This window comes from Lampetra planeri, chromosome 23 (genome assembly GCF_965212315.1).
Source record: "Lampetra planeri chromosome 23, kcLamPlan1.2.h2, whole genome shotgun sequence".
Lineage (NCBI taxonomy): Eukaryota > Metazoa > Chordata > Hyperoartia > Petromyzontiformes > Petromyzontidae > Lampetra > Lampetra planeri.
The window spans coordinates 5,622,730-5,637,444 of record NC_136129.1 but is presented as its reverse complement, the minus strand read 5'-3'; the positions used below and the strand labels follow the sequence as shown (position 1 = coordinate 5,637,444).

Genomic DNA, 14,715 nt, shown 5'->3' with positions numbered 1-14,715 from the left:
CGCAAGCAGCGCTTGCCCCAACAATCTGTTGAGGCTATGCGGGGGGGTGTTTGTGAGAGATGTTTGTGCAGTGAACCCAGAGTACCGAGACCTGTCACCAAGTAGGAATGCATTATGACCAATTGTCCGTTTCTTGGTGCTTGGATAACCCATCTCGTGGCTCACAGCGTAGAACGCTTGGCTTGCAATCAGAAGATCGCAAGTTCAAATGTCAGTCAGTCAGATTTTCACCCCACTCGTCTATGGTGACATTCGCTCTTGCCATAGGAATCTGTACATTTCTTCTACTGACTCGAGGCTGTAAAACAAGAGATGGATTGCTGCCCCCTATTCAATTGAGCGGAAAAACAACTTTGATTTAAAATTGTATTCTTAAGATGGAATTAATAACTTTCCTTTCAACTACAGGCCTCAAATTGATAAACATTTGAGGAGATGAACGGGATCTGAGGATAATGATACTGATGAGTATGTCATAATTGCACGCACACACAGGGACATACAAACACAGATCCCTCGTTTAGCCTGAGTGAGGTCAGCACGGCACACAAGCCAACTTTGGGGCCAGCACAAATGCACACATGCACTTCACACATACACACAATAAACCACACGCATGCACACACTCAAAATACGCACACAAGAAAATACACACGCACGCACACTCGAGAATACGCACACAGATATACACAAAAAAACACGCTCAGGCACACATGAATACGCACACAAACAAAGATCCCTCTTATAGCCTTAACAGACTGTTATAGGGCAAGTGCTGTTCGCGAGCACCTACTGAGGCTGGCACGGCACACGAGGAGGTGGGTGGCCAAGACCACGCCTGGCTGCCTTTGTCTTCCCAGTGGCCATGTTTATATACCACAACAGGTACTCATTTGAGGCTGAGTTGACCTAGGGGAGGCCCAGGACCGGTTCAAATAATATTCACCGGTGTTCGCCGCGGGCGGGAATTGGGTCGCCAGGTTCATAGCGCAGCGTAGCGCTAAGCGCTACCCTATTGCTCCCCACACACAAGAAAACACACACACACACAATCACACACACACTCGTACACATAAACAAACACACGCACGTGCGCAGACAAGAATAAGCGCTCACGCGCGCGCACACACAAAGCGCTCCTTATGAATGCCTTCGTCTCCGGCACAGCAGCGCAGCACCTAAGCGGGTGGGAACGTGAGCGGAGCGCTCAGCGGGAGCATCGGGATGTGGGATAGAGAGTGAGGAATGGGTGTGGGGGCTGCTGCTGCTGCTGCTGGTGGCCCAATTGGTGGCAGTGCCCTGAACTCTAGCACGGGAAGGAATGGAGGTAGGAGGTGTGACAGATGAGTTGCCAAGTGCGAGTGGTGATTTGTGTGTTTGAAAGGTGCCAGTTGTCATCTACGGTGGGATGGGATGGTGTGGCTGGTGGAGTTGTGCAAGGGGTGGAGGGATATGTGGGGGGTGAGCATCAGTGTGTGCGATAGGGATGACAGATAGACGCAGAAATAAACAGTGGGAGTGCGAGAGACGGTAACAAAGGAGAGGGAAAATAAGAGGGGGGGAAATGCAGAGAGGAGGGGGGGGGCGTGAAAATTCTTAAAATTCCTTCCATGACCACACACACTTTCCACTTTCCAGTAGCCCAGTCACTCAAGTGGAATATAACCAAAAAATTGGTATCAAAATTAAATATATAACTGCATGTTCAAAAAAATAAAAAAATAACAATAACGGTAATAAAATAAATAACACACAGGGAGGGATGTGTGGGGTGGGGGATGCTTCTGGTTTTAATCAGTGCTGGCTTGTGTCCCTGCGCTCTGCGCCAGAAGTGGATGCTGCAAAATGTAGGCCTCTTTGGCAAGGATAAAGTTGCATGGATTCCAAATAGGGAGCCCCAGTGATGTCAACGTGTGTCACTCAGGGCTCCACATTGAAGGGGAGCACATATTCCCAGGCGCTGTGGTGGGTGCCTGCGCGTGCGTGCACAGATGCACGCGCCCACACCACGAAATCCACACGCGTGCGTGCGCTCGCACACTCGCGCGTGCACGCAACGACGCAGCCATGCACGGATTAGGGGGGGAAAGATCTGTTAGCAAGCACTTTGGCATGCAGGTACGTACACATTCTGTCGCTAATTAAAAAATATATATTTATTTGTGGTCACAATTAATTTTATTCTGGCTTAATGTCACGAGAATCAGTGCAGATATCTTGCAGAAGTGTGCGACAAGACATTGTGTCTGTGGGAACTGTATCTCACATAACTACTTCTGAGATCCTTTCAAGAGATATTAACTACCTCGCCTGGTATTCAGGAGGTCGTGGGTTCGATCCCGACCCTGACTCCTGGATATTTGGAGTTTGTATGTCTCTCTCCCCGTGGTCATGTGGATTTTTCTCTGGGTCCTCCGGTTTTCCCCTCCACATTTAGAATCAACATGCTTTTAGGGTATTTGGATGCTGTACATTTCCACTTGATAAGTCACTTCGTTGAGTTTGTGGCTCGGTCGCTTCTGAAAAAGAAGCTAATAGCTCAGTGGTCCTTATCTGGTAAAATTAATATAGCTTAGTTTAGTTTCACTCAGTTTTCATCACAGGCCACTACCTGGATTCCAACCCAGGTTCTCAGCGGTGCCAAGCTCATCACTCTGACCTCTGAACCACCACCCGACCACCTCGACCTTTTGTCTTTAAACCACAGAACGCGGCCGTCCAGGAGACATCGTTTTGACGGACTTCACGTCGAGCGGCATGACGGTGACGTGGGGCCCTGCGCCTGGCCCCGTGCAACGCTACCGCGTGACCTACGTGCCAGTGACCCCGGGCCCCGGCACCTCGGACAAACCGGGCAAGGTGATGCTGGGGCCCAACGACTTCCAGACCGTGCTGGGCGGAATGGACCCCGGCACGCGCTACCGTGTGGAAGTGCGAGCGGTCTACGCGGCTGGGGAAGGGGAGCCTGCCCACAGGGAGGGCAGCACCACCACAGGTGGGAGACCGCACCCCCTGCTCCTACCTCATCATCATCATCATTCCCCTACCTCCTACCCCATAACCATCATGCTTATACTCGTCCGGGCACCTCCTCCGCTCACAGGGAAGGCAGCACCACCAAAAGTGGTAGATTGCACCTCCTCATTATCATCATCATCATCATTCCCGTACCTCCTCCGGATCATGTTGCTCCTCCTCCCTCTTCCACCCACAGAGAGGGCTGTATCACCACAGGTGGGCAATCATGCCTTCTTCCTCCTCATCCGGTTGTCACGTGTCATCTGTTGCATTCGGTTAGACAGCGTTTGCCTCTCTAATAAATTTTATCTCAGTCCACCTTCTATAGGGATGCTGCCGTGGTGTGATGGTTGGCACAATGGAAGCAATTTAGTTTCTGAAGAAGCTCTCAGTACGTGGGAGCTAAACGTCGGATGCCAATCCGAACAATGAGCGGCACAAACCCAGAAAACACACACCGGGGAGAGCCGTAATGTGGATCGGTTGCCGTGTTCTGTGCCCTGTGCGTGCGTGTGGTCCACGTGTGCTCGCACTTAGATGGAGGAGACCCTGGCACGCTGACCGTATCCGAGAGCACTCCCAACAGCTTCCGTGTATCATGGCAGGCAGCAAGGTGCGGTACTCACCCACCCACTTACCCAGTCACTTACCCACCCACCCACCAACTCACCCACCCACCCACACATTTTTCTGGGCATCGTCAGTATGGGTAGCATCATGAATGATATTTGTCTTTGTCAGGGAATTGCAGTTTGCACACCGGACTTGCAATCCAGAGGTTGCCAGTTCGATTCGATCTCCCAGCAGCGACAGCGGCGCCAGTTGAAACAGTGGTGCGAGTTTCTAAAATCCAGCCGCGCCTCTGTGTACCCAGCAGTTCCAATGGGGTTTATCACGGTCGTTCGATCAGTGGGCCAATTGTGTGGTAGGGTAAAGTGGGGGAGGGGAAATATTTTCAAGACGTCTGGCCAGCATGAAAGAGTAGGCCAAAATTCACTCTGCGAGGGGCTCTCTAGAACTCCGTCGAGCGAGGACGCTTCCGCCAGCGGCGGTGTGAGCAAGTAACTTGCAGGGCTTGCGCCTTAACCGTCATTGTCAGGGAGCAGTAGTGCCAACTCCACCGCCAGCAGTGTTGGGAGAGAGAATGACTGGTGCCGAGCGATAAGTATCTGATTGCTGACTGCATAATTTTTTATCATCAACGAAGGCTGGTATTTTATGTTTTAAAATAATTATTTAAGTTCCAGAATCTGATGTATGTCTAATTTTATTCTGAAAAAAAGAGTTATAATACGCGATTACTGGCACAATATTTTACAACTCTATCATCCTTTTACAGTTAATTTATTACAATGATCATCAGCAAAGTAATCATCAGCTATTGCACTATTATCTCCAACAACAAAGTCAACAACAACATGAGTGTTATTACTTCAATCAATATCATCCGCTCTCTATCGACTGTTGGATGAAGGCCGATCATTACTAATGCCATTACCTCTGTTTCGTGGCAGCTACAGTCCACCTCACTTCCACTCTTTTGCACCGATCTAATCGCTCCATCTCCCATACTAGCGTGTCCCTTTAAAAAAGTATTCCATCAATTAATTGGCTGCTGTTCTAAGATCATCTCTGCCAAGTGTTTTCGGTTTGTGACTGGGTGTTGTTCGGAATTATGTCTGACGTTTCACTCTGTTCTGCTGGGAGCTTCTCTTTGGAGACCGAATACCGTGGCGCAGGACACCCGGTACCACCCGAAAACACATCGCAGAGTTGTACGGCACAACCGTGCAAACCTACGCAGAAGTGTTTGATCACCAGTTGTGGTCTCCCAGAGCGATGAGTTATGTTCCCAAGTTCTCTTGTTTTTGGCGAGATTCTTATTTTCTACGTAATCCTTGTTTTCTTCCAAATGCGGTATTGTGTGATACATGGCTTCTGCATTCCTTTGCGTAATTTTTATGTTGGCTTCCGTACCATTTTATCTCTTTGTTCCATGAAATAGCGTGTGTCGATACGCTGCTGTGTATGAGGGCCTCCCCTCATAGTGCGGGCCATGGGGGTCGTTTGAGCATATTTCACCACGCTGGTCAGTGTGAGTTGGTGAAGGCGGGGAGCATAGACGTGGGATCGTAGCTTCGTAGCCTATAAACACTTGCTGTGTTTCATGGTCACCCATCAGTCTACACAGTCGTATGGGGGAATCTGTCTTTGTGTGTCTGTACGTTTGTTTGTATGCATGTGAAACTTACATGGCCAGCCGTGCTTTTCAGAGGTGCGTGTGTGGGGAGCATTAGTGCAGTGGTTAGCGTACTGTTCTACAAACCCAGTGACCCGAGTTCGATTCCTGCTCATGACCAAAAACACTCAACCGGTCCTGGACCTCCGCTAAATCGTACCTTGCGCGGTGTGTCAACATCAGTTCTGGAGTTACAAAGGCGGCCGGACGTGGTGCTGGCCACCCACCCTCTCTTGTGCCAAGTCGGCTTTCACGAGTGCTGTTCGCTATAACAGCACTTGCTCCAACAGTCTTGTGTAGGCATCCCGTGGTGACCTTTGCCTTTGCGGGTTGTCACAGGGGAGCGGTGGAGAACTACCGCCTGCTGTACCGGCCGGAGAGCGGGCCGGGCAAGTCCGTGTCCGTGCGCGTCCCCGCAGCCGCCCAGTCCATCGTGCTCAAGAAGCTACGCCCCAGCACCGAGTACCAGCTCTCCGTGTTCCCCGTGTACGCATCGGGCGAGGGGAAGCCTGCTCAGGGCAAAGGCTCCACCACTGCGGGTGAGTGAATCTGGCAGCCGAGCCACTGGGGGGCCAAGGTGGGGGGGGGGGGGGATGTGGGGGGTATTTTGTATGCGGTGGGGCACGTGCTGCGGGATCGTGTAATGTACGCGGGAAGATCTGTACCACCAGGGGTTCTTTATCTGGCAACTCACAGGGCCGGGTGTAGCCCCTTGAAGGCCCTTGGAGTGGCCCACCGAGCTGTGGCCCAGCAAGAGATGTGACTCGTGGACACGTAGAGAGATATGGATGAGTGACGTGAAAACATGAAATAGAGATGACCAGGCGATAGAGATGAGAGAGAGGAGAGAGAGAACTGTAGACAAAATATAAAGATTAGCGAGATGAAAGAGAGATAAACGAGAGAGAGAGAGATGAGAGAGCTGTAGAGCGAGATACAGATGAGAGAGATTTGACAGACAAACATGAGAGAGATGAGAGACCAGGAGAAGAGGTTTGGCGATCACATGTAGACTCTTAGGATGTCAAGAGGCCATCTGATGTAATACAAGTCTGTACACGCGACGTACGATGTCAAGGGGTCCGCCGGTATGTGCCCGTTTTATTGCATGCTTCATTGTGTGTTTCGTCAAAAAATATATAAAATTTTACAGACGATATTGATAACTGCTGTCAATGCCACTGACTGTGCACTGTCGGCAGTGAATGCCCTGCGACCTCCCCGGGACCTCACGCCAAGCGAGGTGACACTCACCAGCGCCCGACTCACCTGGAAGCCCCCCACAGCCCCGCAGCCCTCCAACGGGCCCCCCACTGGATACCAGCTCTTGTACCATGCCGACGGGTCCACGGGCCCCCCCAAAAAGGCTTCTATGCCGGCCTCCGACACCACCTATGTGCTGCCGAACCTCAAGTAAGGGGCCTTCGCCATTCACAATCCGCGCTGCTTTCTCGATTGGCCCACCTTGAGTTTTATTATTTTTTCCCCCAAAAAATCCTATTTACAGTACAGTGTCGCATATCTGACCATCACATACCCACCATGACCAATTTAATCACCTATGCTCAGTGCAGTGTTTAAAACTTAAAATTATATATTTGTTTTACCGGGTAAGGCCCACTGAGCTGTATAGCTCTTTTTCAGAAGAGACCTGGTCACAAATGATAGCTCAACGAATTGGTTTCCCATGGAAATTTATAGCAGCCAAATACTCGAAACGCTTGTTCATTCTCAATGTAGAGGCAACAACCGGAGGACCCGGAGAAAAATATACACCACCACGGGGAGAGAGAAACATGCAAACTCCAAATATACACCAGACGTTCAGGGTCCAGATCGAACCCACGACCTCCTGTATACCAGGCAAGGCAGTTAACACCTCGCCACCGCGGTCCCCAGTTGATTCTTTTTCATGGCTAATGTCGGTGGCGAGTAACATCTGAATTGATTCATGGCCCCCACTTGACCAAACCCCCACTGTACAGCGTGGCCGCGGCCCCCCTTCTCACCTCCACGCCCTCCATATTTTTGCTTGATTGTGATGACAACCGCTTGTGTTGCGATCGAAACGTCGTAGTTTTTGTTATTTTCTTTGAACCTATTTACATGACTTTACCGAAAAACCCAAAGAATATGAATTCCTGCAGTCACGAAAGCTTTAAGTCAAGATTGTGTAACCGTCGCTTGCTATAGATGGACATGCAGCCGACCTCTCCATATATCTGCCTATATGATAGTCTGCAGGTAGTCGGATATGCAACATTGTGCACCTTATTTAATTTCAGACGTTGCGTTGTGCTTACTCCTTGTCTTTGCCCCCATGCAGCATCGCGATGGTCCACTATTTCGATGCCTTATAAGTTACTTTTATCCTTACTTTTAAGATATGGAGGAAACAAATATATGCTACTAGCGGGAAGTACCCCACATTGCCCAGGCAAAAAATATATTTCAAAACTTCTCTTAAAAACCTGACATATACATACACAGATACTAAGCTATTGTGAAAGCCCAGTGGGCCGTTTGTCCAGTCTCCACCAACAAAATTATACGAGGCTTGCAGATGTCCAAAGAGTAATAGAAAGTGGGGGGTTAATAGTTGATCTAAAAGGTTTACAAAAATTGTCGACCCCCCCACCCCTCAAAAAATATATTTACCCCCGCGTAGGTATATATACCTACACACCCTACATACAACAAAGTAGTATCTAGTGACTCTGTAGTTGTATCTACTGACTATACAGTCGTATCTACTGAGCCAGTAGTAGCTACTGACTGTATAGTAGTATTTACTGACTGTAGTAACTACTGACCGTAGTAGTATCTTCTGGCCCTACATTAGTATCTACCGACTCTATAGTAGTAACAACTAACTCTATAGTAGTATCTACTAACTCTATAGTAGTATCCACTTACTATAGTAGTAACTACTGTTTCTACTGATGCTATTGGAGTATCTACTGACTCTATAGCAGTAGCTACTGACCGTAATAGTATCTACTGACTGTATAGTAGTATCTACTGACTGTAGCAGTATTTACTGAGTGTAGTGGTATATACTGACTGCTCTAGTATCTACTAACTTTATAGTAGTATCTACCAACCCGATAGCAGTATCTACTATCACTACAGCAGTGCATACCGAGTGTGGTGGTACCTGCTTTAACTACAGCAGTGCATACCCACTGTGGTGGTACCTGCTATCACTACAGCAGTGCATACTGACTGTGGTGGTACCTGCTTTCACTACAGCAGTGCATACCGACTGTGGTGGTACCTGCTATGACTGCAGTAGCATATGCTGACTCTATAGCAGTATATATCGACTCTATAGCACAAACTACCACAGGTGGGACAAAGTCATTGTTATGCAAGTCCAAGTCGAGTCGCAAGTCATCAAATTCATGACTCGAGTCTGACTCGAGTCCAAGTCACATGACTCGAGTCCACATCTCATAGGTGGGACAAAGTCATTGTTATGCAAGTCCAAGTCGAGTCGCAAGTCATCAAATTCATGACTCGAGTCTGACTCGAGTCCAAGTCACATGACTCGAGTCCACACCTCTGCAAACTACTAACCTGACAGAGTGCCGTGGTCAGGCCAAGTCCTGTGCAGAGCCCCCGGCCTCGCCTAGATTGCCCAGCCGGCCAAGGTGGCACCTTGGCAGGCTGGGTGCTGGGCCGCTACCCCCCCCCCACCATCCCCCCGTCCGCGCTACAATAATACTATCTAAGCGCTATAATATTAGTATCTACCGACCCTATAGTAGTAAGTGTACACATTGGGGTGGAGGGGGGGCGAAGAGGACATGACACTTTGATGAATTAACCTCAGCGTTGTGTTTTTTTGTTGTTGCATTTTTAACGCGAATGAGAAACCCCCCCCTCCACTGATGACGTTGCGTTGCTAGGGGCAACCCCTGGGCAGCTTTAGTGCTCGCAGAGTGGCGCGATTAAATAAATAAATAATAAATGCCACTACATTACTTATTTAACTACTTTAACGTTGACTGATGGGAACACGGAATAGCGCTGGCTCATCACGGGTTTACGGCGTGGTACCTGGCTACTTTTTTAAAATGTATACTCCATGGTTTGCGAGCCAAATACTTCACAAGTGTGCGTCCACAGACGGACAGACGGACAGACAGACAGACAAAAAATGACGTTTATAGGTAAGAAGATCTCCATGTGAAATGTGGTTCTAGCATTTTTTTAGCAATCCCACAATGATAAATGTAACTTTAAATCTGAAATATATTTGCAATTTGTTAACGTTTCGCACAGTTTCTTGTTGGCATGGATTGCTTTGTGCCAAATGGTTTTGCGCTGAAGAAAGCCACATTATGGTTTATGTGCAGGACTGTGAGTCACATCTTTTGGCTCACATCGACTCGCCTGTGAGTGTGTTGTGTCTGTGAGTCTGTGTCTAAATTTGCTTGTATATGTTTGTGTGTGTGTGCACTTGGAGTGCGCACAACATTTTTGCTCATGGTTAACATCAGTGGGCAATATCTTAACCGGTTCTGGGCATCTGCTAGGTCAACTCAGTCTTAAATGAGCACCTAGATTGGTGTGCAAAACATCAGCACTGTGGAGTCAAAGATGGCCGGGCATAGTGCTGACTACACCACCCCCTCTTGTGACATGGGTGCTTCCCAGCAAAACTTTCCCCAATTGCCTGTGTAGGCTACACAGGGAATCATTGTCTTTGTGTTTACACGTATCCAAAATTCCCTTCCTCTGGCCATCCACACTGCTAAGACCTCCTGTTCAAGTCCAGGCTCAAGACTTTCCACTTCTCTTCTGCCTGTGACTGCCTTCACTCTCCCTATGAAGAGTATTAGCCTGAACTTCTACCATAATGGCATCTCAATTTCCCACAGGCCTGCCACAATATTCATTTTCCTCCCTACATTAATAAAATAAAACAAGATCTTCAAACTCCCTAGATATTTTTCTCCAAACACCCCACTCGTGAATTATCACGCTATTTTGAGGACACGGTTGTTCTGACATGTGTACGGTGCGCGTGTGTGTGCGTTTGTGTGGGTATGCGTGCTTTTATGTGCATGCAGGCCAGACACGTTGTATCGCTTTGGAGTGCAAGCCGTGTACAAGACTGGCATGAGCCCAGCAACAGAGGGCACGCTCCGCACGGGAAAACCAGGGGCCACCTCACCTGGTAGCGCACACCCACGCGTGCACACTACAATAACAACAACAACCACCCATCGACACTAAGTAGCGTAGATGTCACCACGACGCTTGTGCCATGCTAGGTGCACTTTGGGGCCTGTGTATTTTTAGCTTTAAAAAAAACAAATGCTCTGCAGCTTCTCGGGGTGGCTCAGAGGTCAGTGTGCTGCTGAACACTGGCACCACTGACAACCTGCGTTCAAATCCAGGCAGAGAAAATGTGATTCAAACTGGATACTCAAGTGTAGTGAGTCGTTTTTCTCAGCTCAGTCAGCAATGACTGTACAATTTTTTTGTAAATATGTAGTGACATCGGAGATGTCACTACATATTTACAGAGATGTCACTGTATGGTGGGTGATCACGTGTTGGGGAGAGCTCTTGACAAGGATCGAGAGGGAACGAGAATGCTCGAGAAGGCGGGCGGATCCGAGGGCGGAGCGGCCCCGACCGTAGGGAGAGAGGGACCGGGGTCGCTGCATTCTACAAGCTGGAAGCTCAACACCTATAAGCAGGAAGCTCTACGTCTCAAGCTGGAAGCTCTTCGTCTTACGAGGCAACCACGTGGTCGGAGACCCGAGTGAGGGTCCGACCCTTCGTCGCAGTAACCCCTCTGGAAAGCGTAGTTAGCTGGGTGGTCACCATTCTAGACTGTATCGGGTAAAGGGGCCATTACCCCTTTGTGTTACGGTGTTACAATAAATGTGTTGCCGCTACAAGGAACAACGTCTGCGACTCAGTTGGACTCACTACAAATATATGCGCTGAACTCGGGTATTTCAGCTCCGAGAAATACAAATTTTGGTTTAGCTATCATGCAACGAACATTACCTTCAGTGGTAGCGTGGGTAGGAAAGTGTTGCCCCCCTGCTGTGCAGGTCAGAGGTCACTCGAAGGGATATCAGAGGTAGCTGTGTGTTATTCGGTTCTGCGGGCCATTCTCTGCTTTAAAGAGGGGTCATAGCCCGAAACATCACCTATTCCATGTTTTCTCCTCTTTAGCGTCCACAGTGTTATTGGGGAAAGTGTCGAGTATTCACCATTTGTACTTGCGTGCTGTGCTGCCAGCACAGTATCACTCTATGTAATCGCTAGTCACAAATAGCTCTCTCTGCTCACTACAGTAATTTTGCTCTGGCTGTTCCACCTGATGACAGAAGCTTCTGTTGCCTCCGAAACGTTGTGATTTAATTTAGTTATTTTATTTTATTTTTCATTTTATTTTTTCATCTACGTGACTTTACCGAAAGAACCAAAGAGTATAGATCCTAATCGATTGACACGTCTCAAGCGTGACACTGAAAACGAAATGTGTTTATATTTGTTGAATCCTACAATTTTTAATCACAATTATATTCGTAAAAAAAATTTTTGGAAGAATTCTCATGTTCTAATCCGTCTCCACTGAGCCACCCCCGCTGGGCTGCCCCCTCCCTCCGCCCCTCGTTCTCCTCCGCAGCGTCGTTCGAGTGTTCTTCCCCGTCAGTGGCCGACATCGTCATCCTGGTGGACGGCTCATGGAGCATCGGCCGCCTCAACTTCCGCCTCGTGCGGCAGTTCCTTGAGGCCCTGGTGCAGGCCTTCAACGTGGCCTCCGACAAGACGCGCATCGGTGAGGCCACCGCGCCCATGCCCTTGCACCCCTTTGATATCAGCCATGGACAAAGGTCTGCGATATCTGCTGTAGAGGTAGCGCTGCGATATCTGTTATAAAGGAAGGGCCATGGTATCCGCAATGGAAGTAGCTATGTGATATCCACTATAAAGGCAGCAATGCGATGGCCCCTATAGAGGTAACTCTAAGATGTGCTCTTGGAGAAGTGCTGTTATGTCCATTATAGTGGTAGCCCTATGATGTCCACGATAGAGGTTGCACTGTGACAGCTACTCTAGAGGAAGCGCTGCGCTATCTGCTTCTGGCCCTACCCCTCATCCCACACACACACCCACACCATGAACTCGTGATCTGCTGGGGGCTGGAATCAGTGGCGGCTTCTCACTAGGGACCGTAGTGGGGCCTGGCACCACGTGTGAAAAGGAAAAGCAATCACCCTCCCCCCCCCGAACAATACTGACCTGGTCGTTATAAAGAGGTAAACTGCATAAACCCCTCCTCCCTCCACCCCTCGTAGAAGTACAAAGCAACAATGGATTTTGGCTGCACTGGCCTCTGCTGCCCACCATGTAGCCCCACGGCCTACAACGCCTATTGCGTGTGGTGATCACTCATCCAAGCAAGTGCTCGTCCAGGTTCAACTCTGCTTAGCTCTCATTATCTGATGAGATCCGTGCATTCTTGGCGATTAGGTCGTCGCAAACGTCAATAAGTAGCGCGTAAACAAAAAAACAACTGTTCGTTATATTTTGGAATGGCTGTGTCGCGAATCTGGCTCGGGAGGCATCGAAGAAGCTGGGTTTTTTTTTATCAATGCCAAAGCCCTTTTTTTTCCAACCTTTGTACTTCTGCACAAAAGCTGAATTTTGGCCGGAGTTGTGTGTTGATTTATGGGCCAGCAATAATTGATTCACAACCAGTCACTCGCTCACCAGCGGCCAGACCCTACAACCATGGCTACTCTTCCCTTGAACTTCACCTGGTGATTAATCTGCCATAATATTGTTGATTCCACACCGTGTTCAAACCAACCCAAGCCCGCAGGTTACAACATACTTCTTGTTCCGCTTTCTTCCGTCGCGCTGTTCCCCTTTGGAATCACCCCTGCCCTCAGAAAAATTTTCTCAATTGAAGAAAAGTCAATTACTCCTGCCCTTTACAATTGTAATAATTGCAGTGCTCTTTGTTGCTGGTCGCCTGGCATATCGGAGCCAATGGGGCGTTCTCCTTGGCACACCGTGATAAAAAAAATCCCAAGTAGAAAGAATTCAATTGCGAAATAGGGCACGATTCAAAAGCGGTTACATTTGTTAGACCGAGCAAAAGCATCCAATGTCCCACTGAAATCCGACTGCAAGGGAACGGCTTTAGAAAAAAAAATAGGGAATTGGCATATGAGAATCAACGTGTGTGTGTGTGTGCTCGTTGTTACTGGAGAGTGGTAGTGTAGTGGTTAGCGCGCTTGCACTATGAATCCGGTGACCCAAGTTTGATTCCCGCTCACGGCCACCAACACAGGTGACAATTATATGGACCGGTCCTGGGCCTCCCCTAGGTTAATTCAACCTCAAATGAGTACCTGGTGCGCTGTGTAAACATCGGCACTTGGGAGACACAGGTGGTCGGGCATGATGTTGGCCAGCCACCCCCTCGTATACCGTGCTGGCCTTCATAGGTGCTACTAACAGCACTTGCCCCAACAGTCTGTTAAAGGCTATACGGGGGATATTTGTATTTGTTGTTTATGTGCACTGGAAGTTGCAAAGTGCACTTAGCTCGGCACAAGCCTCGTGGGGACATCACTGCCGCTAAGTTGCGAGCGGCTGTTGTTGATGTTTCTGTTGATGTTGCCACTGCCGCTGATGCGGGTCCTGTTGATGTTTCTGTTGTCGCCGCTGTTAATGTGACTTCTGCTGCTTTTGTTATTGATGTCTAATGTCGTTTTTACTGATGCTGTCAGGTCTCGTGCAGTACAGTGGGGACCCCCGTACCGAGTGGGACCTCAACACGTACAGCACCAAGGAAGAGGTTTTGGAGGCCGCCAGGAACCTGCCATACAAAGGGGGCAACACCCTCACAGGTACCCCTCGTCAATGCACTCTCACCAGCACGAGCACAGGCCTTAAACCCTAAGTCGCCATCATTATCATCATTCATAACGTTCTGTCTGTTGTGTCTTGACCCTCCAGAGCAACCCCGGTCTCACTCCTTAATCAGACCATAGGCAGTGAAGCTTCAACATGAACGGGCGCTTTACTGAATGACTCCAGGAAGTGGCCCCGAACCCCAGGGACCGCGGTCCTCTATAGCTCCTAGCGAAGCTTGACATAACGTTAGGGACCGTGGACAATTACACCCAAACAACGAAACATAACACTGTCCACTGCTGGATGGACGTGTCCGCACACTGTTGCCATTGCACGTGCCTTGAGTATTAACGTTGAGCTCCTGAGGTTGCTTCCATTTGGCTCTGTGAGACTGGGCATTTACAATGCACCCAATATCTATAATGGGAGCTTCACTCATCATCCCTCATCATCATCATCGCCATCATCGGCCATGATCTACGCATTGCTGAATGAAGGCCCCCGCACGCCGTCGCTATCCTACATGGTGTCGTGATGCCACGATCCACCTCGCTCCT

The 14,715-nt window shown here is 49.0% G+C and overlaps 1 protein-coding gene across 2 annotated transcripts in view; it reads left to right on the top strand.

Moving 5' to 3' along the window:
• LOC144726306 (collagen alpha-1(XII) chain-like) overlaps positions 1-14,715 on the top strand; it is a 132,459-nt gene that overhangs the window by 42,078 nt on the left and 75,666 nt on the right. For both annotated transcript variants that reach the window (XR_013587264.1, XM_078604899.1), the window contains exons 13-19: positions 2,708-2,995; positions 3,556-3,631; positions 5,597-5,796; positions 6,460-6,670; positions 10,336-10,442; positions 11,916-12,068; positions 14,032-14,151. Coding sequence is in view for 1 of the 2 variants with exons in the window: in XM_078604899.1 (XP_078461025.1) it covers positions 2,708-2,995; positions 3,556-3,631; positions 5,597-5,796; positions 6,460-6,670; positions 10,336-10,442; positions 11,916-12,068; positions 14,032-14,151 (1,155 nt within the window). In the remaining variant the exon portion in view is untranslated. The remainder of the gene's footprint in view (positions 1-2,707; positions 2,996-3,555; positions 3,632-5,596; positions 5,797-6,459; positions 6,671-10,335; positions 10,443-11,915; positions 12,069-14,031; positions 14,152-14,715) is intronic.